Source organism: Micropterus salmoides, unplaced genomic scaffold (assembly GCF_014851395.1).
Source record: "Micropterus salmoides isolate LMB-PRFRI ecotype aquatic unplaced genomic scaffold, ASM1485139v1 Ms_hic_scaffold_21, whole genome shotgun sequence".
Classification (NCBI taxonomy): Eukaryota; Metazoa; Chordata; class Actinopteri; order Centrarchiformes; family Centrarchidae; genus Micropterus; species Micropterus salmoides.
This window is the reverse complement of record NW_024041262.1, coordinates 19,659,648-19,682,063: the sequence shown is the minus strand read 5'-3', so window position 1 is coordinate 19,682,063 and position 22,416 is coordinate 19,659,648. Positions and strand designations below refer to the sequence as shown.

General features: G+C 40.9%; 1 protein-coding gene across 5 annotated transcripts; it reads left to right on the top strand.

Moving 5' to 3' along the window:
• The first annotated feature begins 4,795 nt into the window (after positions 1-4,795).
• Positions 4,796-20,857, top strand: qki2 (QKI, KH domain containing, RNA binding 2). Of its 5 annotated transcripts, none has more exons than XM_038736661.1 (9): positions 4,796-5,393; positions 7,888-8,036; positions 9,204-9,320; positions 13,397-13,540; positions 14,738-14,825; positions 15,057-15,341; positions 16,439-16,462; positions 17,093-17,167; positions 19,094-20,857. In XM_038736661.1, exons 1-9 carry the CDS (start codon positions 5,252-5,254, stop codon positions 19,114-19,116), a joined length of 1,047 nt encoding a protein of 348 aa, XP_038592589.1. In that variant the 5' UTR covers positions 4,796-5,251; the 3' UTR covers positions 19,117-20,857. The 5 variants fall into 5 exon arrangements, with proteins under 5 accessions (XP_038592589.1, XP_038592588.1, XP_038592591.1 ...); XM_038736660.1 differs by having other exon boundaries at positions 17,090-17,167; XM_038736663.1 differs by lacking the exon at positions 16,439-16,462 and having other exon boundaries at positions 4,797-5,393.
• The last annotated feature ends 1,559 nt before the right edge of the window (positions 20,858-22,416 follow it).

The following is a 22,416-nucleotide window of genomic DNA, read 5'->3' as shown; positions in this document are numbered from 1 at the left end:
CTCTACGTGGTATTTTTATTGGACCAAAGCACATAACCAGCGCTGAGTAGATAAGAAGCCTAATCGGCTTTGGATTAGCATGAGCCCCTCAACCAGGTGAGCAGGTGAGGTGCAGGATTCACGTCATGCAGGCGGAGACACAGAAAGACAGAGATAGAAAGACAAACAAGAGAAAGTAATGGTCCGGGTAGGATGACAATGTATGCTATGCAACAAAATAACTGTTGGTTGGTTTTGAGTAAAAGAAGGAATCAGGAATAGGGAGATTTGTGTAATATGTACAAACAAAGTAAACAGATTCTTTCCTTAGTACTAATACCACAGTGTAAAAGTACTCTATTACTGTAAGTACAATTCCTGCATTAAATATCCCACTGAAGTACAAGTATTCATTATGTATCAGAATGGTTGACAGTGTTGTATTACTACATAATATTAAATTATTTTTTATTGCGGATTCTTTAACATGTAAACAACATTTTAATACCGGAGCTTATTGTGACTATTTTATATACCAGTATTTTATATACAGTATATCGATAGTCTGTAGCAATGCATCGTATTGCTTTAAGTGTTTGTAGGTATTTGTATACATTTTTAATCTCTAAAGTAACTAAGTAAAGTTATTATGGTTATCAAATGAATGTAGTGGAGTTAAAAGTACAGTATTTCACTCTCAAATGTAGTGAAGTAGAAGTAGAACATAACATAGAATAGAAGTACTCAAGTAAAGTACAAGTACTTTATAACTGTACTTAAGTATAGTACTTGAGTAAATGTACTTTGTTATTTTCTACCACTGTATACCTGAGTACCTTTGACTTACTACACAAATAAATTGTGTCATCAGTATTGTGTTTTTCAAACCCACTAAGTCACAATAAGAACATGTCACAAAGATCAGCTCAAACTTTTAAGGACTGGCAGTTTCAATCAGTGGTGGAAGAAGTATTTAAATAATTTACTCAAGTAACAGTACTAAAATATTAGCAAGAGTATATATAAAGTAGCAGAAAATGGAAATACTCAAGTAAAGTATGTACTTAATTACAATATTTGAGTAAATGTACTTAGTTGCTTTCCTCCCCTGGCTGCTTGCAGTTTCACTCTGTGGTGGAAGAAGTATTTAAATAATTTACTCAGGTTACAGTATCAATACCACACTGTAAAAGTACTCCATTACAAGTCGTACATTCAAGTAAAACAAGAGTATTAGGATCCAAATAGCTTTAAAGCACCACAAATAATTGTACTTATACTATTGATTTATTTATTTGTAAGTGGTATTTTGATGTTGTAGTAGAGGTGGAGCAAATTTTTACTGTTTCATGTACTGTTGAGCAGTCTGATCTATAACAATGCATCAATCGTATGTTTTGTTTGTAAAATCTTAATCTAAAAAGTAACTATAGCTGTCAAATAAATGTAGTGCAGGTAAAAGTACAATATTTGCCTCTGAAATGTAGTGGAAAAGTATAAAGTAGTATAAAATGGAAATACTGTTACTTTAGTAAATGTAGTTACTTTCCAACACTGGTTTAAATGTCAGTTTGGCTTCTGATTGTCATAGTTCCTTGTGACAGACACTTGTTTTGTCCAGAGAGACAAAACAGCCTCTCAATTACTGCCAGAGCTGCTTTTGTTTGATAGTGATACATCTGTAGAAAATAGACAGCTTTTTAAAATACATTATTAACCAAATACTACCTTGCATCAGATTTCTTTCCAAACAATTATTACTCACAGAAAAGTCAACACACAGAGTCAACATCTATCAACTACCCTGAAACAAACACAAACAAGCTTCCAACAGCATCCTGTGTGTTGTATGTCTTCTGCTGCTCTCTGTTGGTGGCTGCAGGTAATTAATTAAATAAAAAATTAAACTGACTGTGTGTGAATCTAATCCACTGAAGAGCTCCAACAGTGATCATATATGTAGTTTGGTTACCAGCTGATTCACTTTCTTTTCTATAGCAGTCTAATCTGTGATTTCACCAACGCTCCCGCTGTTTTGATAATTTCCTGCAGCCACCTTTAATACTATGCCTCTTCAAATGTACTTTATTTTGACTCAGAATGTCTTTTTAAACTTCCTTTGTGTCATTGACAAATTTGCTGGCATGCATGAACACTTAGGGTCCCTGACAGCCTGTCACTCTGAACAGTTTCAGTTACATTAGAAGTCCACAAGAGGGTGTCTTTCCATCAATGTTAATGGTGCAGCGGTGGCTTCTCCTCTGCTGGAAAATCTTAAAGGAAATGTATAACTTCAGCTTGATGCTACTGGAACAGAAACAACAACAACTGAAACAATTTCCATAAAGTCCCTTTATATGTAAACACCTTGATAAGACCCATTTTACTGATGACAAAACCTTGCTCAGAATCCTCCCTCCAAACAAAATGAATAAAACCTGGAAAAATAATTATTTTCATCATAAATTGATGTGTTGATCACTTTTCTGATTAATTATTTAGCAGATAAAATGTCAGAAAAGAGTCAAAACATACCATCACATGTTTCCAGAGCCCAAGGTCACGTCTTACTTGTTGTGCCCTATACCATCAGTCCAAAACTCCAAACGATTTTATTTACAATGATTTAAAACAGAGAAAAGTAGCAAATCCTCACATTTAAGAAGCTAAAACTAAAGAATGTCTGGTATTTGCTTAATAAATTACTTAAATGAATAATCAATTATCAAAATCAACTTTCTGTCAGTCGACTAATGGACTAATCAACTAACTATTTATGCATAATAAATAAATTAAAGGAATTATATGTAACTTTATTAAATGTATAAAAACAACTAGACCTATGTTATATATTTTGTTGAGCTGTGTACTTACATTATCTAAAATGTTTGAAAACAAGTTTCAAACCCACAGAAGCGTAATTTTAATCAAGGTAACGTATCATTTGGTCGTCTGTCAGTGGCGCCATAACCCCTTTGAGCATATGTCAGCATTATGGTTGTCTGCCACACATGACACATTTTTCTGATAAAATAAAAAAGGATTTTATTCATCAGATGTCTGGATCTTAAGTTATCAGAGAAACAAGCTGAGTAAACGTGGGCTCACGGCGTCCGCCAAATGGCGTCACAGTTTTGTTTTAACATGAAACTGCTTTATTCAGTGTTTTTACTGGTTTTATTTAACTGGTTCGTTTGTGTTGAAGATGAGGAGACTTCTGCAGATAATTGGGCTCCTGGTAAAAACCTCCTGACATTGAAGGAATGCCTAACTGGGAGAAGGTGGCTGCAGTGAAGGCAATGGTGGTGAAGGAAACAGCTCCCATGATCCCACACTACTTCACGACATCATCTAACTATGTCTTTTGTTATTGTTTGGATGTGAGAGACCCCTAGCCTAAGAATGTTACAGTTTAATTGATAAAATTGTTGTCAACTAATGCTTTGTCGGTCAACCAATCAAATAAACAACTAGTTGTCTCAGACTGACATGAGATACAGATACATGAATGGAGTTAGTAAGTTAAATAGATCATACAGGAGATTGATTAAAAAAGCTATGCATCGAGAATGTGACTCATAAATCAATGTGAGCTATTAATTATGCATACAGTAGCTGCAGCGATAAATATACGCAACAGCTGAGGCATTTTTAAATTGTTTAAAGTGATAATGAGCATGCAAGGTGTGATGTCCTTACTGTGAAATAATGAATGACACATGATCTACTATCAACCGAGGTTCCTGGTTGACCTTGACGTGTCAAGCCAAAGGTCAGGGACGTATCACATCTCACTCTACACTTCACTATGGCCTGAATAAATATGGCACACAGAAAGAAAAGCAGAGGCAGAGGCAGAGGCAGAGAGAGGCCCGTGACTGGTAGATGTGTGGCCTGCTCAGAGGGCCATTGTTGGAACTATGAGAGGACAATGCACTGCCCCCGCCCTGAATACTCGCCATACCAGCTGACCAGCCATTACCAACACTGCTGCCCCGTTACAATTCCTGCTGCACTGACACATACACACACACACACACACATTGCATCCCACTCAGCCTCAATCTTAGGTTTAGTCTTACAACGCAAAAGTATGGGAGTGGACAGAAGAGAGAAACCAGGTGGGAGGCCAGCAGCGCCTGACAAATGGGCATCCATACTGTCTCGCCTGTGTGTGTGTGCGCGTCTGTGTGTGTGATTTACAGCAAGTTAAGTTTAGACCCTCTCACCTATCTGTTCCTTCTGCAATAACATTTCAGGAGCAGCCACCCACAGAGAACCAATGCACACATCACACCTTCTTATTATTTCAGGACCTTTGACAAAAGTCCCGAATGTGGAGGGTGTGAACAGGAGAGGAGCGTTTTGTGCTAAAGAAGTTTTCAGATCATAAAAGTAGCCACACCACACAATAAAAAAGTCCTGCATTTTAAATGTAAAGTAGAATTACAAAAGTATTATCAGTGAAATGTACAAAAAGTATTAACAGTAAAAATTGTCATTATGCAGAATGGCCCCTGTCAGTCTTATAGGCTATTTTATTATTATCCTGGAAAGAGGATCAATCAATTAAACACATAGGCCTAGGGCCTACTTCACAGGACAAGCGATGGACCGCAACAGGTGTACATGCTATTTAGAGCTGTTATATTGTTATACTGTGGGTGTAAGGTGTGTGCGTGGGTCCTTTTGTGTGTGTGTGTTTGTGCGTGAGAGACAGGCGGGGGCTATGTGGGGCTGCTGAGGGGCACGAGCACGAGCCTCCTCCCCTCTGACAGCGGGAACGCGCCGCGCGCTCCCGACAGCCCACTCGTGCTGCTGTACTGTAATCATATGATAGGGACTCGATCCCCGCTGCAGAATACCGACACACTGGGCGGACACAAGCGGAGGAGCCGGCGCGTAGGACACTTGTTGATGCCGTTAAAGAAGTGCGTGAAGTGCGTAAAAAGTGTCGCCTGAAGTGTCAAATAGAGCCAGACTCCTCTCAAAAAGGAACTTTTAAAACTCTGGAGAGAATCGGACCGAGTGGAGGGGACCGTTTGGAAGAACAGCGGGCGCACACACGAAACGTTAACCGAAGGACAGTCGATTTAACCGGAGCTGAGATTTGAGTTTGATCAGGTCATAGAGAGGCGGTCAGCGGGTCGAGGCCGGTGGAATCCCCCGGGGTCCTCGAATCGCTTGTCGGGGCGTGTCTTTTTTTCAGATTTCCCCTTAAGTTTTTTTTTCAACTTGCAAGGTTCACTTCAGAATTGCAAAAGCATAAGCCATGGTCGGGGAGACAGAGGTGAAGGAGAGACCCAAGTCCAACCCGGACTATCTAATGCAGCTGATGAACGACAGGAAGGTGATGAGCTCTCTGCCCAACTTCAGCGGCATCTTTACGCATCTGGAGCGGCTGCTGGATGAAGGTAACTCGGTTTCTCGTTGAGGGGTTTTACGCCCCCTCTACCATTTCTTGTCTAAACACGTTGAGTTTGATGCTCGGTTTTACTAAAAGTTCCCGTTATTGACTCACTTTATTGAATAGTCTATAACCGCAGGAATTCCTCCCTGGCTCCTATGAAGTGTCATCCCATCCAGCACTGGAAGATGCAAATGATAAATTAACACTCACGCTGTATTTAGGTGACTTTTCACTGAATTCATTTATAGAGCTGTGGTTGTAAAAATCACAATAAACCTTAATTAAAACTTGCTATAAAACTAGACATGTGAATAGGATGTGTCCTTTAGCCTTCAGTCATATTTTTAATTTGTTGGGAGCAGCAGATAAGCTCTCTCTCTCTCTCTCTCTCTCACACACACACACACACACACACACACACACACACACACACACACACAAGGCCAGTTGGTGATGGGAACAAACAGACAGTTGTTAGTCTTTCCCAGTGACCTAATGCGCAGGCTTATGTGAATGCTGCAGCCCATCCCTGAGCAGGAGCGAGAGCATGTCACAGTGTAAAATATTTGATTTGGGGCTGCTTACAGGCCCTGAGACATGCTGTCTGTACAACAGATCTCTGCTTGATGATCTCTAACATTTTTGCAAGCAGTTCTTAAATACCAAAAAAATTCAGCAATGCAGAAAATGTCCAATATTTAAAAGTGGCATCATTTCTTTCTTCTTTCTTTATTGTCACTTGTGTCCCCCTTTTGAATGTGATTTTCAGACAGCAACAGTTGCTATAAGCTGCCAGGGCCTGTTGTTGCTACTGTTATTGCACATCAGGATCACCAAGGTCCTGACTTTGTGCTCTGTGACAAGTCTCATGACGCAGCAAGGTGCTCTCATACCAGACGACCTCTAGAGCCTGACAAACAGGTCGACTTAACATGTCTAGTTGTGTTTGTGTTGAAGGCTGAGCGTCAAGCACATTCATACCTCACACATGATAATGTGACACCCAGCGTTAGAGGGAAAGGCATTGTGCCATGCTCATTTTCAGCCTGGCTGTATCTCCTGCCTGAGTTATTTGGACAGGGGCTCAGTACCAAAAACTTTGTGCGGGGTAATAAGAAAGCCTGCCAGTCACACATAGTGTCAGGGTGAAGATTTGTGGCATATTTGGAAACACTACGGTGAAGTCCAGTCTATATATAAACCAATGACAGGTTGAAGTGTTAAGATAAGGCCTGCTACAGCTACAGCTCAGCTTTATCTTTCACTCCTTCGACTCTCTTGTTCTTCTTTCACTTCCCATTTTCCTCCAGAAAGTTGCTCCCAGTTTCAACTAAAGTATGTAACAAAAGCCCTGCTTGTCTGTGCACATTTGTTTGTGTATATGCGCATTAATAGTCACTTTTGGTGTGTAACAGGTCAGAATGGGTTATTAGAGGATCATCATTGTCACTGTAGCTGTGGCTGTAATTATAGCATCGTACTGTAGTTATTACGGTCAGACTTATCACTCTCAAAGCAGGGAGACATGCCTGTCAGTCTGCTTAGGTCAGATGATATTTGTGCCTCAAGGCAGTTATTCCGCCGTGTGTGCGCGTGTGTGTGTGTGTGAGTTCAAGCCGGGGCTCTGTGTGTATGTTTGTGTAGTGCAGTAGTCAGTTATTATTGTGCTAGCGTGTCATTACAAAGGCATCAGAGGCTAGCATCGGTCATTGAGACAACACTAAACAAGCAGACAGGCAGACAAACATGGTCTCATTTATGATGGCGTTCTGCAACAAACATACGCCAATAAATGGACAGTTTAAATTATTCTTGAGAAAAAATGCCAAAAGTTGTCTAGTTGCAGGATCTCCAGAGTGAGCATTTGTTGATTTTCTCTGTTTTTTGTAATTATAAACTGAATATCTTTGGGTTTGGACTGTTAGTCGGAAAAAAAATATACATTTGAAGATGTCAACAAGGACTATGGGAAAATGTCATGGGGATATTTCTCTATTGTTTGGCATTTTATAGGTCATTATTTAATTGAGAAAACAGTCTGCGGATGAATCAATACTGAAAATTTGTAGCAGGTCTAATGCTTTCAAAAAATTTCAATGCCTTGTCAATGTGGTCATTGAATAATTTTTTAAACTGCGCCAGAACATAATGAACACTGGTGGGTAGTGTAGGTCACTGTGACCTCTACCAACATGTTTCCTTGCATTATTTACAGAGTGAAAGAGAGAAACCGTCAGTAATAGAGGAGGCCTGATTGCAAAGCATGGTTAGATTCTACATTGTGGTGAAGAATGCTTGTGCCTGTCTCACTGCCTCCCTGCCTGTCTGTCTGTCTGATTGCCTAACTGTCTGCTGTCACACGCAGACACTCCTGTAACTCTGGTGACAGTGAGTCATTGGCCTAAGAAACGGACGGTCAGAAGAAACGTGACACTTTCCTGGACGTCCTCGGTTAAATTTACTGAACTTTGCTCCCTCCTTCTGTCTCTGTCTCCCAGAAATCGGCAGGGTACGCAAGGACATGTACAACGACACAGTGAACGGTGGCATGTTCAACGGGCGGGACATGGAGGAGCTTCCTGAAGCTATCGGCCCCGTGGCTCAACTGCAGGAGAAGCTCTACGTGCCGGTCAAAGAGTACCCCGATGTGAGTGGACAGTTCCATGACCTTTGACCTTCTAGATGAGTTTCTGTTTACTTTTCGCTGTCACTTTATCTCCTCTTGGTTACAGAAAGGCTGCCAGAAAGTCAGTGAGGCTTTTAATCAAGGGGACGCTTTACATTTGATTTAAAAGCTGATTTCATTCTGAGATCATCTCTGCACACACCCAGTGATGTAATCTACACTTAAAATAGATCAATAATGAACCATGACCAGTGTTTCCAATAAGATAAAAATTTATCATTTACAGTTTTTAAGATTCAGATTAATACAAGTTTTGTTTAATCAAAAAGGCAATATTCAGATGTAAATTCCCTCTCCGTGACACAGTCATTAACTATAAGTATATATGAGAGCTTAAAAAGGTAGATTATATTTTTTCCCTCAATTATAAAGACAAGTAAACTGCGGTGAAGAGACTTTACCATCCAGAACATCCCTGCCCACGGCAAGTACAGTTAAGCACTTCAATATGAGTTTGCTGATCCAGATTGAATGGCTCACATGATTTTCTCCATGCATCAGCTCGCCAATCACCAAATACAATGACAGGCTGTCCTCACTCACATGACAGACAACTAACAGGACACACACACGCACACGCACACACACACACACACACACACAGGAGTGCACTGGAAAACGGTCGAGATCAAGTTTAAATTTAGAGAGCAGTTCCTCTATCTGGATTTGTGCGCGTGTGTGTGTGTTCAAGGGTCATCGCAGAGGCTGGCGCGAATGTGTTGCAACTATTAGTGGACATTAGGTTAAACTCAGGGAGACTTCAGTGAAGTAAAAGTAGGATGAATCCAAAAAGTAGGATGAGGCCGGACAAATGTTATGAGAGAGGCAGGGAGAGACTGAGGGATAGTGGCAAGGAAACAAACACACACACACACACACACACACACACACACAGAGGGGCAGCTGTCTAGTTAATCACTCAGTCCTAGTGACAGATAAGGTTAAGAGAACGGCACCAGCCAGCACTCATATAATAAGCTATTTTTGTCTCTCTTAGTAACACAAACACATCACAGATGCACAGACCTCAAAAGTACACTCACAGCCAGCACAAATATGAGTCTGTGATGTAAAATGTCTTCCTTCGGGCATTGTTTGATTATCAGTGTGTTTTGCTCTTTTGTGTAGTTTAACTTTGTAGGGAGGATCCTGGGCCCACGTGGACTGACGGCCAAACAACTGGAGGCAGAGACCGGCTGCAAGATTATGGTGCGAGGAAAGGGCTCCATGAGAGACAAGAAGAAGGTATGCACACTCACAAAAACCACGCAAGACACATGCTTTCATTGACACTCTCATCTTTCATTCAAGTCGGCTTCAATTGTATGGCTATGCAATATACCACAGGAATGTTTTTGCATGTTCACATCAAATTTATTTCAAGGAATTGTTTGAAATTTTGTGAAAAACGCTAATTCGCTTTTTTGCCATGAGCTGGATGAGAAGATTGATACTACACTTGTGTCTGTATGCTAAATATAAAGCTAGTGCCAGGAGAGTTAGCTTAGCTTAGCATAAAGACTGGAAACTGGTGGAAACAGCTAGCTTGGCTCTGTCCGCAGGAACAAAATCCTCAAAGTATTGTTGTAACCAGAGAGTCCAGGAAGTCTCTACCCCTGGCCAAGAAATAGTCCCGCACATTACACTGCAGTTTTTGTGCGGGTATAAACAAACTGTTAATTAGTGAGTAATCAGTGAGCTTTAGAGGGGCTGGTAGGCGGATTTTGTTGCCTACAGACAGAGCTAAGCTAGCTGTTTCCCCCGTTTCCATCTTTATGCTATGCTAACCGGCTGCTGCCTGTAGGTTCATAGTTACTGTACAGACGTGAGAGTGGTGTCAATCTTCTCAGATAACTCTCTGCAAGAAAGGGAAGAAATTCACTGTTCCTTTAAATAACTTTTTCACTTTGCTCAACATCTAGTTGGGCAATCCTTCACACTAAACATTTGTACATTCATTATTGTTATTATCATCAAGTTATTCTTGATGTGCTTTAAATTGCTCCCATTTCAGCAGCTTTGACATTTGGGCTGCACGATATGGTAAAAACAGATGACAGATATTACGATTTATAATATGATTCACAATTAGTGGGAATGATAATTTTTGTTCTATCTATCTATCTATCTATCTATCTATCTATCTATCTCTATAGTATCTTGCCACAGTTCTCTTACAATGAGTTTCTGGTGCTCGGTTTTTCTCTCCTGTCCTAGTGTTCAGTCCATCTGTTCTCCTTCCTCTCCCCTGGTGTTTTCTGTTGGACAGAGTCTGCTCAAGCTTTCCAAACGGCAGGTGGAGCAAGTCCAGCATTCCAACCCACCCTCTCTCTCCAGAACATTCCCTACCCCGCACACCCCTCTGAGAGAGAGAGAGAAAGAGATACATACACACAGTGAGAGTCAGAGAGGAAGGAAAACAGAGACACAGTGGGTGGCAACAGTGGGAGAGCAGAGAAAGATGTTGACTTTTGCTGTTTTTCAAAACGATACATCTCACTTGAGAAAACATCCACAGAGGATCCAGTGTCCCAGCACACAAGAGACAGAAAACTTCAGAAGTTCAGTTTTAACTTTGATGCAGTTATTTACAGTTATATACAGTTATGTACGTTATAGATATTTTATTAACTGATGTGAAAATAAAATGGAAAGCAGCTGCTCTGTGAAGCTGTACTTTTTTTGGGAATATGTATTTGCTGAGAGTTAATTGAGAAGATCAATACCAGCATATGCATGTAATAATAATGCATATAAATACGCAGCGACAACCAGGAGATGGTTAGCTTAGCTTAGCATAAAGACTGGAAGCAGGGGGAAACAGTTAGCTGGCTAGAAGGTCACTGCGCTCAGCCAAGAAATAGCTCCAACACATAAAGGTCAGGTTATACTAAAACAGAAGTAATTTGTCCGACAAGCTATAAATTAGTGATTACAGTTGTTCCAAAGGACCAAACTTGAAGGCAAAGTGAAAACCTACCGTCAGGGAGATGCAATACAAGCTGTGTCTCAGTTCAGGGGTAGCATCCTACAAAAGCTGTGTTTGAAGTAAATGCGACAAGACTGTCCCATTTCGAAGGCTCCTTCAAATGCGGCTGAGAAATTCTGCCTTACAGAATTTGGATATTCAGATCCAATGGCAAGAGCCTTTGTGGCTTTCTCTAATCAGTGGTAAAACTAAAATCAGGGGTGCAAACTTGTCACCTTTCGGCGAAATTTGCATTGTTTCAAAAGTTGTTTTGAATCCAAAATAAGCCATTTATGTGATTTATGTAAATCCGATGAGTTTTTCAAAAACTTCCTAGCCCCCAGAAAGTGCTCTGTGGTTTGAAGTCAATTTTACTAGAGGCCAAACAAGCGGCTGTAAAACGGTGGATTTATTTTTTTGAGCGTCATAATCTCCGCGAAATGACTTGGGAGTCCTTGTCACGTTTTTCACCCCTGATGATTTTGCAGCCTTAGAAAATTTAATTAAAATTTCCGGCTCCGTTTCTACTGGCTGTGTCAGCTTCAGCTGTCAAGGTTGCTGGGCGACAGGAGCGCCGCTTTGTGACGCAAGGGTACGGCTGGTGGGAACAGCTGGTGATGCAAATAGGAAATCGTCCGTAAACTTTTACCACGCTCAGTTTGGCCGTCCCTCGAAGGATGCAGCCCCTGAATTAAGACACAGCTACAGTTTGAATATAAAGAGAACAGTCTCTCCCGGGAGACTTCATAGTGTTGCACTCAGTTGTTATATGATAGAAATAAATGTGTAATAAATGAAAAGAGAAGTTCAAACCTAGCTTACTTTCTAACCTCCACACCGCTCAACAAAAGTGGGTGGGTATAATCAGAATGTCGGTTTTGAAAACAGCAGGTGTTGGGGGAGGGAGCTTCCGAAGCTATTCGACCATCTGACGAAGCATGAAGCATTCTAGCAGCTGAACTCCCCCATAAAACTACAACTTTTATACTTTTTTTTTATCTGTCAGCTTAGTTACTTTACAAGTTAAAAATATTTTTGCACACAAACATATGAAGCTTCTACCATATGATGTTTTGTTAGATAAAACTATTTTTTTTTATGCTGCACACAACATGAGTCTGCAAACAGCAGGTCATGGTTAAAGGAGTTGGTTACCATGCTGATAAGTTGGTGTTTTGCAGATCTTCATCTGACAGCTCACCGTGGCTGCTACTGCTTCGTCCATTGTTCCATTACTCCCTGCAGTATTTCAAACTGACAGGTTGTCAAAAAATGTCTAAAATGACTGTTAAAGTCAATTTGTGTTTGCCAGTTGAATGCTTTTAATGTCAACCTGCAGTAGTAGGAAATGTTCAATTTGCATTAGCAGCAAGTTAATACAGCATTTTTCATCCAGGAATGTCATCACTGACACCCAGTTTGTAATACTACAAATATATAAATGTTGCGTATATCAGTGAACCATCGTCTCAGTCACCACTGTATTACCTCACTTGGTGATAGTGACTTTACAGACATTAATTTAAATGAACATTTTGAGATTATTACTTTAAGTGAAGGATCTGAAAACGTCCTCCACTACCGCTATTGACCACTAAACACAAAGTACAGCTGAGGCTGATAGTTCTGTTGGTATTTCATTATGAATGAAAGTAGTGGACAATGTGAAATTATGACTTGAGAGTTATGACCTGAGGACACGAAATATCAAAATTGGCTAAAATATTTCAGTGTGGACCGGAATGGTGGAATGATGGACAGAACCCAAATAGACTTTCTTCAAATTGCTTAATGTGTCCAGTGAACTTGAAAAAACACCCCAAATAATACAATAAACTAAAACAAGAGCAGCCAATACAGTTTGTGTATTTGTGTATTTGGAACACAGTTACCCAAAACACACAAGACAGAGTAATCACGTGCACCTGTTTTGTGATATGAACAACAAGGAAGGAGAACAACACATGCAACCTGAAACTGTGTCAATATTTGGCACTTTTATTCAAGAATGACTTACTGTTACTGTCATTGAATCAACATCTGATTATCAATTAATTTGACTAATCATTTCAGCACTAGCTTTGATAAAGTGAAGGTGAGAGAAAGAGGCGAACAGATAAGATAAAAAGCAGTGGCAAAGAATGCTGGGATTTGGGGAAATGTTACATTAATAAAATGCAACACCAAACTTATGTAACCACTGAAGGGAAATGTGAGTTTGATAACGCTTCCGAAGCTGCATTACACGACCTTGAGCCTTGTGTGTGTTTGTGTGTGGTTTGAGGCCGTTCCAAAAATCGAGCCAAACGAGAAGAAAAGTGCATTCAAACAGGGCTTTGAACATGTTTTTCAGGAGGAGATGAACCGAGGGAAGCCCAACTGGGAGCACCTCAGCGAAGACCTCCACGTCCTGATCACAGTGGAGGACACACACAACCGGGCCAAGATCAAACTCCAGCGAGCCATCAACGAGGTCAAGAAACTTCTCGTGCCCGCTGTGAGTATCAGTCCGAACTCCCTCCATCAAATATTATGGACTGGACTGATGTAATAACCGTGTGTGACTGGATGAGAGTTCACTCTGTTGGTATGCATGGAAGGGGGAAGGGGATTGTCAGTCCAAAAAGTGTGTTTGTGTCTTTTTTGTGCTTTTGTGTGTGTGTGTGTGTGTGTGTGTGTGTGTGTGTGTGTGTATGTCTCTGTGTGTATGAGAGAGTATGTGTAAGGGGTTAGGGTAATTAGGGAACACGCATAAAGGGGTTTCTATGGTAACCCCGGGTTGTTTGAAAGGCTGAGGGAATGAATGGAGAGTCTGTTCACTTGTTCTCCCCACTCCATCACTCCTTTCACTCGTTCACAACTCACTTCATTCCCAACTACTGGCTACAGTATTCCTTTTTCTCTTTTTTGTTGTTGTTGTCCACACAAGAGGACATTCTGATTACACTCCTCAACATATCTTACATTCTCCAACCCACCTACTCCCCCCTACACACACACATAAATGCATAAATGTGCAAAAGCATGATGACAAATAAGAAACACATTGGAACATTGTATAGACACTGACATACAGACACAGGGACACACACTCAATAACACTAAATTATCCTCTGTCTGACACCCAATCACAAAAGCACATATTATGAAATCACAAGACTCCTTCCTTTTTTCTCCTCTGCATTATTTGCAACAATAGAAACTAACTAAAAAGACCAGCAGGGGGATTTCTATTGCCGCAATCAGCCGTCACTTCCCGCTCCAATCACAGCACGGTATCGGCCAGCCCCTAAAAGTAAAATAATGTAAGAAGTGTCTATAGGCAATCAGGTTGAGCTGAACACCTGTTAATCCGTGTTTGTGAATGTGTGTGTGGAGGGTAAAGTCAATGATACTTGTTAGTTTAAACCAGGTGACTTTGCTGTCTGACTGTAAATCAGTCAGGCTTTTCACCGAGCTGTAACTGGAGCAAAGAAGCTAGCGGGGTTGACACTGAATATATGCTGTGTGTTGCAGTGGCCGTGTTCAAGGTCTGTTCATTTCAGACATTGCTAAAATCCTAAGAAAGGAAAATATCCAGACTTTTTTTTTCTCTTTTAGAAAACATTTACAGTGAATCATAATTAGTTTCATCATACTGTAACATTTGCTGAGACCAGAAGCTGATTGTGCTGCTCTGCATGTGTTGGTGTAGGCTGAGGGGGAGGACAACCTGAAGAAAATGCAGTTGATGGAGCTGGCCATTCTCAACGGGACGTACAGAGACGCCAATGTCAAGACGCGTAAGGATGACATCATATTTAACATGTGGAGGAGGGTTGGTGGGTGACAAAGGAGGGGTCTTGTTACAGGAGTCCACTGTATACATGAACAATGCTTCTGTTTCTTCTGTTAAATAGTCTGTTTGTCCTCTCCTTTTCTTCCCTGTCTGTTGTATGTGTGTGTGCTTTTTGTGTGTGCTCGCGCGGGGGTGTGTGCATATTTTCATTATTTTATGTTTGTGTGCCGCACAGCCACAGCCGCTTTCCCTCTAGGTACCCCTCAGGCGCCTCGGATCATCACAGGCCCGACGCCCGTCCTGCCTCCCAGCCTGCGCAACCCCGCCCCTGTCAACACGCCGACCCTCATGCCTCTTATTCGCCAGATCCAGAGCTCAGCCCTCATGCCGGGTGGCAATCCGCACCCCACGCTGGTGCAGCAGGGGCCCGAATCTGGAATCATTTACACACCCTACGAGTATCCCTACACACTTACGCCCTCCATATTGGAATACCCGATTGACTCAACTGGAGTTTTAGGTATTTAGAAATCAAACGTTCATCACTTTGATACATAGTCAATGGATGTATTATGAGAACTGGATACTGGACTCCAATGAAAGATGCTCACCAGTCGCAAACGCTAAAAAAAACGTTCCTTTAGTGTCTCTGTCCCTGGCCCCGCCCGCTTGTCCCATAGACTTTACACTGAGATGTGATCACGCATAGGAAAATAGCACTGCTAGACTCTAAGAAAGATTTACATGGTCTACATATTCATAGTTCAGAGAGTCCTTGGCCTTGTTTTGTCGTTCATCAACATTAGACATGTTTTATAATGGAAGTTTATTTGAAAAATGCTTTTTGCGCCTCAAGAAAGTTCTGCATTGGTCAGGGTTGGGACACGAACTGGCTTGTACCTACGTCTATACAGGTGTGTTCAGACAAAGCAAAGCGTCGTTTGTGAATTTGACCGTTTGACTGTTTGTGCAGTGTGTATTCATTCACCCCAAACAGCCAATGCACCAACTATACAGACATTAGCCGTAAACTAGCTAGCTACAGACCGTCCATATGTTCAGCTCAGAACTCACCAGAAACTCTTCTTTCTGGTTTTTCTCTCTAGTCTCCCTCCTTTTTCCGTTTCGTTTCTGTAGATAAAGCACCTGGAATTAACGCAAATATTTTGTCACAAATGGAAACATTTTCGACTTGCATGGATACATCTTTGCATTAATTTGCGCCATTCAGGCTAATTTTCGTCCAAGCGTGTCTTAACATTGACTTTTGTATATAATCACAGCACAGTAAGATTTATTTCGACTGAACCATAGAGTCAATACACTGAATGTCTCGCTACGCTCTGTCTCTTTCCCTCTTTATTTATTTACTTACCTGGCCAAAATTGCAGTGAGGTGAAGTTAACACAGTCATAAACAGACAAAATTAATTCACAACAATCACATAAAGCGACTTAACAGCACAAACGTGACTAAAAACCTGATATTGTCCACAGAGGATTTGTTTGTTGCAGTACCACGGTTTGTCACTTGGACAAATTGGCAGCCATATCCAGCTCTTGTAATACATCCACGACCAATATTGATGAATGCAGATGCTCATTGCTGGGCTAACAGTCCCTTCTTCCTGTGTTTTTGCAGGTATGGCTTTCCCAACCAAAGGCTAAGCGATAGCAACCCTTCCTAGCACACACACGGACTGGCTTGCAGACCCCGCCCCCCCCACATACTTCAAACAGAGCAAACACTCAAAGTTTGCTCATACTTTAGGATGACAGATTCCTCGACAGTCATTCTGTAGTCAAGTGTCCATTCCTGTTTATTTCCTCTTCGTATTAGTAAACTAGTGTTGTGGTGTGACAGCTATTTAACTTTTTTTAATAGTTCAGCTTCCGCTTGTAACTTTTAACACATTTTAATGAACCCATAGATATTTTAGCACCGCTGTTTGTGATTTAATATATGTTAAAGCTTATTTTAATCACAGAGCTATAGAGTGACTTTGCTACAGCTGAAATTGAATCTACTAGTGACGCTTAGTGAGAAATTAGTGGTTTGGATTAATATTTTCTTTAGAGAACAGAAGACCACAAAACAACAACAATTCTGTCTCTTAGAAGCGAGATGTTTTTACTTATTTTCACCGTCAGCCTTGAACTTTTTGTAAATTCCTGGTTTCATTGATGTTGGTGCCATGGGTGGACTGTTTCATGTCTTTCTGATGAGTAACCTTCTGTGTTCTGTTTTGGCGATGTCAATGGCTGTTAGCAGGTGCCATGACCACTAAGGTACGACGCCACGACAAGAGAATCCATCCTTACCAAAGGGTAGTGACCCCAGACAGAGGTTAGTTAGCTCACCAGCCACTTTATGTGTGTGTGAGTGTGTGTGTGCGCGTATGTGTATGTATGTGTGTGTGTGTGTGTGTGTTAGTGTGCGTGCATGCATGCAGACCAATGGACCAATTTCAGTTTACATGTGTCTGTGATATGGCATGCCTAAAAAATAAATAACTGTATCAGGCGAAAAGGTCACATGCTGAAGCAGCTTCGGTGTAAAATGTGAAACAGTATTTGTTGCAGTGAAAGTGAAATAAGTGAGCAGATTGGGAGGAACCATGTTAGGGGTGACAGCTGCAGCGGTTATCTTTGCTCGCCTGTTTGATAAACTGGACGGCTTTCAGGCCGGGACCCTCTCAATTAGAATGGATCACTCCGTTCATGTGACTCGGTCCTTGTGACTCTGGATTTGGAGTCCTCTCTCAGAAACTTTTTTTTTTATCTCTTCACTACTACTTTTGACCCTACAAATACCTGTGGGAAGTTTTATTTAAACCCAACTTCATTCCAGTAGATTTCCACAAATTTTTTTATTATTATTAATTAAATCCTGTGTTGTGCCCAATGACTATATGACATTTAAAGTAACAGGGATTGTCTGTTTCTGGAGGTCATTCAATTCAATATGATCTTTGGTCTTTACTACTAAAACACAGCGTGTGATAACTACTGAAGTCTGTGTTACAAGCTCTTTTGTATGAAATACTGTTGTTTGTGGTCTTATCAGTCGCCCACTGGACTTGATCATTGGGGCTGTTTACATCTTTCATATATTTCCTAGCCAGAGTGGTGCTGTTACCATGTATTTAGCTGCAAAATAAATTTGTATATAGGGATTTTAAGGATTTAAGTGCTTATATGAAGCTTATGGAACAAGATTGCTTGGAAATACTTGTAGTATTTTTTTTTTAGTTTGTACATTTTTATTTTTGTTTTTACGTATGCTTTTTATAGATGAAGTGTCTTCATGTAAACTTCAAACTTTATTCAAGGTGTGTAGCTACTACTGTTTTAGTCACCGCAGAGGTGGCAATGAAGGCAGTGTTTTGCTCTTGTCTATTTAAGATGAGGTGACCTTCTCGATTCACAGGCCTCGTGACTGTTTTATGCAATAGAAATGGACTAGCTAGCTACAATATATGTGTGTATGTGAGCATTGGTGCTCTTGTTGTACACGATGGACAAAAAACACTAAAAGGCAATAAAGATGACTATTGAAAAAAGCTCTAAAGAAAACCAAAGCCTCTAAATTTTTGTAGTTAGTCTGTCTATTGTTAAATTGTTTCTTAAGTCCCTCTAAAATCACCATCTCTTAACCTCTCATCACTATCTCTTATGGTGCCTCCTCTTCTAATACTTCATAGCAAATAGCTCAAACTATAATCAATAATCAGTTAATCACAACTGTTAATCATCAAGGTCTTACGCCTGCTGCTCAACAATGGCTCTACTTGTCAGCGAGTGAAAGTATTTGTGAGGCCCAGACACTTTTCTCTGGACATAAAGGTCACTCTCTCACCCACATGAAACCATGCCGTCTCCCTCTCTGTCCATGGTTTCACTGTCTGTCTGTGCTAGACGTAGCCCAGCTAGCATGAGTAGTATCACTATAGCAGCAGTCACACGACAGGAGGGGTACCTCCTAAAACACTGCAAACACCTTCATGAGCACATATGAGCATCGCTAACCAGCCATTCCTTATGTCACCACCCGGTGGTTGATGTAAGTCCTTCTGAATGGTTATGCAGGGCTCATGAAGGTGTTATGTACTTCCCCTCTCGCTGTGTGACTGCAGTAGATCTGCCTTGTTGTCATCCTGACGCCACTAGCTGACACTAATCTCTCTTCTATCTTTTTTCTTTTTATGTCCCCTTTTATGTGCCCTTTTTGTTTCCTTTCCACGTCTGTCCGTCTCTGTCTGTCTAACTCTAGCTGCCACGGCAACTAACCCATGACCCCTTGACCTTCTGACCTTTCCGCCCACTGATGACCCACCCATCTCTGCCCGCTGGCGCGCTCATTGGCCCACGGCCCCGCCACTCCCTCAGCTCTGCCAACCAGACCAGCACTTTGGGAACAACCCCGGCTGCTTCTGTCTAACCAACCAACCAGACGACAGCGATCATGGGAAAAAAACCTCAGGACCCCGCCCATCAAGTCCTAACCTAAACTTTACCAAACGTGCCTTCCTTCCAAATGTCCAAAGCCGGTCTGAGAATGTTTTATAACCATTCAACAGTCGAAATCCCAATCTGTAATGGTTGTTGCCATGCTATACCACTAGACTTTACTGTGGAGGGGGCCCACACTGGTGAAGGGCTCCTGAACAAATCCCTGGCTGTGCCAAACTGTCCCTCTGAGCTGCCCTGCCCTCAGTCCATGTGATGCAATAATAATAACTCTATTAATAACATAGTAACCATACTGATAATGATGGTAACTGTACTTATCCAGCACAGAAACCCTCCATAAACACTAAACTAAGAGATGTGTTGATATTTTGAAACATTTTTTCCTCATCGGGCACCTCTTACTTAATGTGGGAAACTTTTCCAAACACTCTGCTTTTTTTGGGCATAATACATTAATTTCATTATTACACATTATAATTGGTGTTAAAACATTCAGTTTATTAACACGCTTTCCCTTGAAATGTAACACCAACCTGTGGTTTCTGATGATGTGTTTAAAACGTCACTTTTTTAAATAACTTATTTTGTGCTTCATTTCCTTTAAAAAAAAGACCTGGGAGAGTGATTTCCATTTCTCCTTGACACGTTTGAATGAGGAATACAAAAAAAAAAAAAACGTTCGGGGAAGTAAAATGCCGGTGCAGCAGCTTTTTTCACTGTAAAGCAACAGGTGCTCAGTGAGGAAAAATAACAAACCAGAATCCAAAATGCCACAGTATCTCTGAGTTTTTCTTATTAGGTTAAAGCATCCCAATACTGAGTCAACAGCATAAATGCCAAGCCTGTACAGGACAGACACACTCACAGAGGGAAGGTTGCACTTCTTTTGTCTAAATCTAGAGGACTTACACAACGATGCCTTTGCCTTTTTTACACTACAGTATTGTATGAGCTTCAACAGCAGTGCCTATATTTATTGTGAGCGATGAAACAATGTTACACCTAAATCTTTTTCCACTACATTGTGGGTTTGTGCCCAGCATGGAATTGGTGGGTTTATGCAGATTCATTAGCACTGCAAGAAATGTGTCACAGCCAATTGTCATCATCTGCATTTTTATGGTTTTACATCCATAACGCTTATCAATTCAGATTTTAGTGCCCAAAAAAAAAACCAAGTGTCTCATTTGAATTGGAAGTGCAATGCAGTATTGAATCAGCAGCTACAGTGTCTGAGATGTTTATGTGAGGTTCAGATACCTCAAGAGAACAGTGTTATATTTTATCTTTTTCTTGTGTTTGTTTGTTTGTTTGTTTGTTTGTTTGTTTGATTGTTTTGTTGGAGATGAAGTCGTCCATATATATATTTTAGCATGTGTATCCGCTTTCTCTGAGGGCGTGGCACAGTTTTACACACACACACACACACACACACACATAAACCAACCGATGCCTTGACATAAAAAAAATCATGGAGTCATAACATCTGTAACAAGTTTATAATGTATTTTTATATTCTATTTTGTACGTGAAAATAACATTAAATGACCTTTTCAGATAAGAACATTTATGCCTTATTACGGAGAAACATTTGATGAACTATCCTTCATTTGTCATTTGTAATCATGTCTCTATGTCCTGATATACTGGAGTCTCTGATGTTCTCTGTATTAACTTGAGATCAGCATTGCTTGCCTTCTGTGCCTTTTGTATACTATGAGTGTGACAATTAACAGTGTAGTACAACATTAATCTACTCTTAAGTGCCAAGTGTAGGTTACTAACTGTTACCACCTCTGTGATTATTAACCACTTTAATGGTATCTGTGTCTGCTTTGGATTCCTTAAAAAAAAAAAAAAACATTTACATGTGTGTCTAAAAAATGGGGGTGGGGGGACAAAGATATGTGTTTGAACAACGAACTTTTAACTTTTAAAGTATTCTGAGCAGGAATAACTCTTTGTACACTATTAAACTCTTAGTTGTAAAACTAACAAACTTTGTTGCTTTTTCTCTGTAGCACTTAATTATGCAAATCAGCTTCCTTTCTGCATACTAATCACCAAACACTCTTTAGATACGGGGAGGGGTTGAAAACCCAGCAGACACTTAAGACAAAATGCATAGGGAAAAGGCCACAACATGTTTTTTCCCCACTTCTCCTTTTCTGTGTTCTTTCTCTTGTTGTCTACGCCTTCTCTCCAAGTGGACATTACACACATCTATGTGTGTAATAAGAGAGAACGAAACACACCCAGCTCACCATGGTTTCTCAAAGGCATGCACATGTATAACAGAGAGAAAAAGGGGGGTGTGGGGGGTTCAGATTTGGATGACTAGATGGCTGGGGAATTAAAGGGAAATTGATTGTGCAAGCTCGCCCTCTAACATCTGCAGTGTAAACGTTACACAGGAACACAGTCTGTCCCTGAAGTCTCCGAAAACCCACTGCTCATAATCTACATGTGTCATGGTAGCTACATTTGATAATGTATAATAGACTACTCCACCCGTTTAAAATTTAAAACATAAAGGCGGTTATCTGAAAACAAACTCTGTGAGTAATTTGAGCATTGACACTTTAAGTTAAAAGTAAAACTACCCTTTAAATCACACATATAAGGTTTCGCGCACACACACAAAGAAGAAAATCACATGGGGTTTTCTGTGGTGAATGCAGCAGTGGGTAGCTCATTCGTCCTCTCCCTGCCCTTCCTGCTTTCATTGTTAAGTTGGGGGGTGATATTGAACTTCAGGCTTGGAGTTGAGCCTGCTCTGCAGCCGCAACCCCGGCCCCCGGATCACAGAGCAAGAGAGAAAGAGAGACAGGACATGATGTGACCGCTGCAGACAACCCTCTGGAAAGGAAGAAGCACTGAGTGGAGATGGGAAGAGCGAGAAAATAAAACAGAGACTATGTGTGTGTGTGTGTGTGTGGGTGGGTGTGTGTGTGTGGGTGAGTGTGGATGGGTGGGGGCGCATGTGTGTGTGGATGGGCGTGCACTCTTGTCTCTGTTTTTCCTGTTTTCAGTTTTTGTTTTGTTATTCTCGTTCTTCTCTCCTGGTATGAAACACTCTTCAAGCATCTGGTAATGTATTCTGCAGTCAGCTCTCGCCAATGC

Excerpts from the sequence above, each read along its gene's own strand:
- qki2 (XM_038736660.1), top strand. The coding sequence starts at position 5,252 with ATGGTCGGGGAGACAGAGGTGAAGGAGAGACCCAAGTCCAACCCGGAC. Across the intron at positions 8,037-9,203 it reads CGGTCAAAGAGTACCCCGAT|TTTAACTTTGTAGGGAGGAT; the intron begins GTGAGTGGACAG and ends TCTTTTGTGTAG. Across the intron at positions 16,463-17,089 it reads TTCTTCCTGTGTTTTTGCAG|CAGGTGCCATGACCACTAAG; the intron begins GTATGGCTTTCC and ends AATGGCTGTTAG.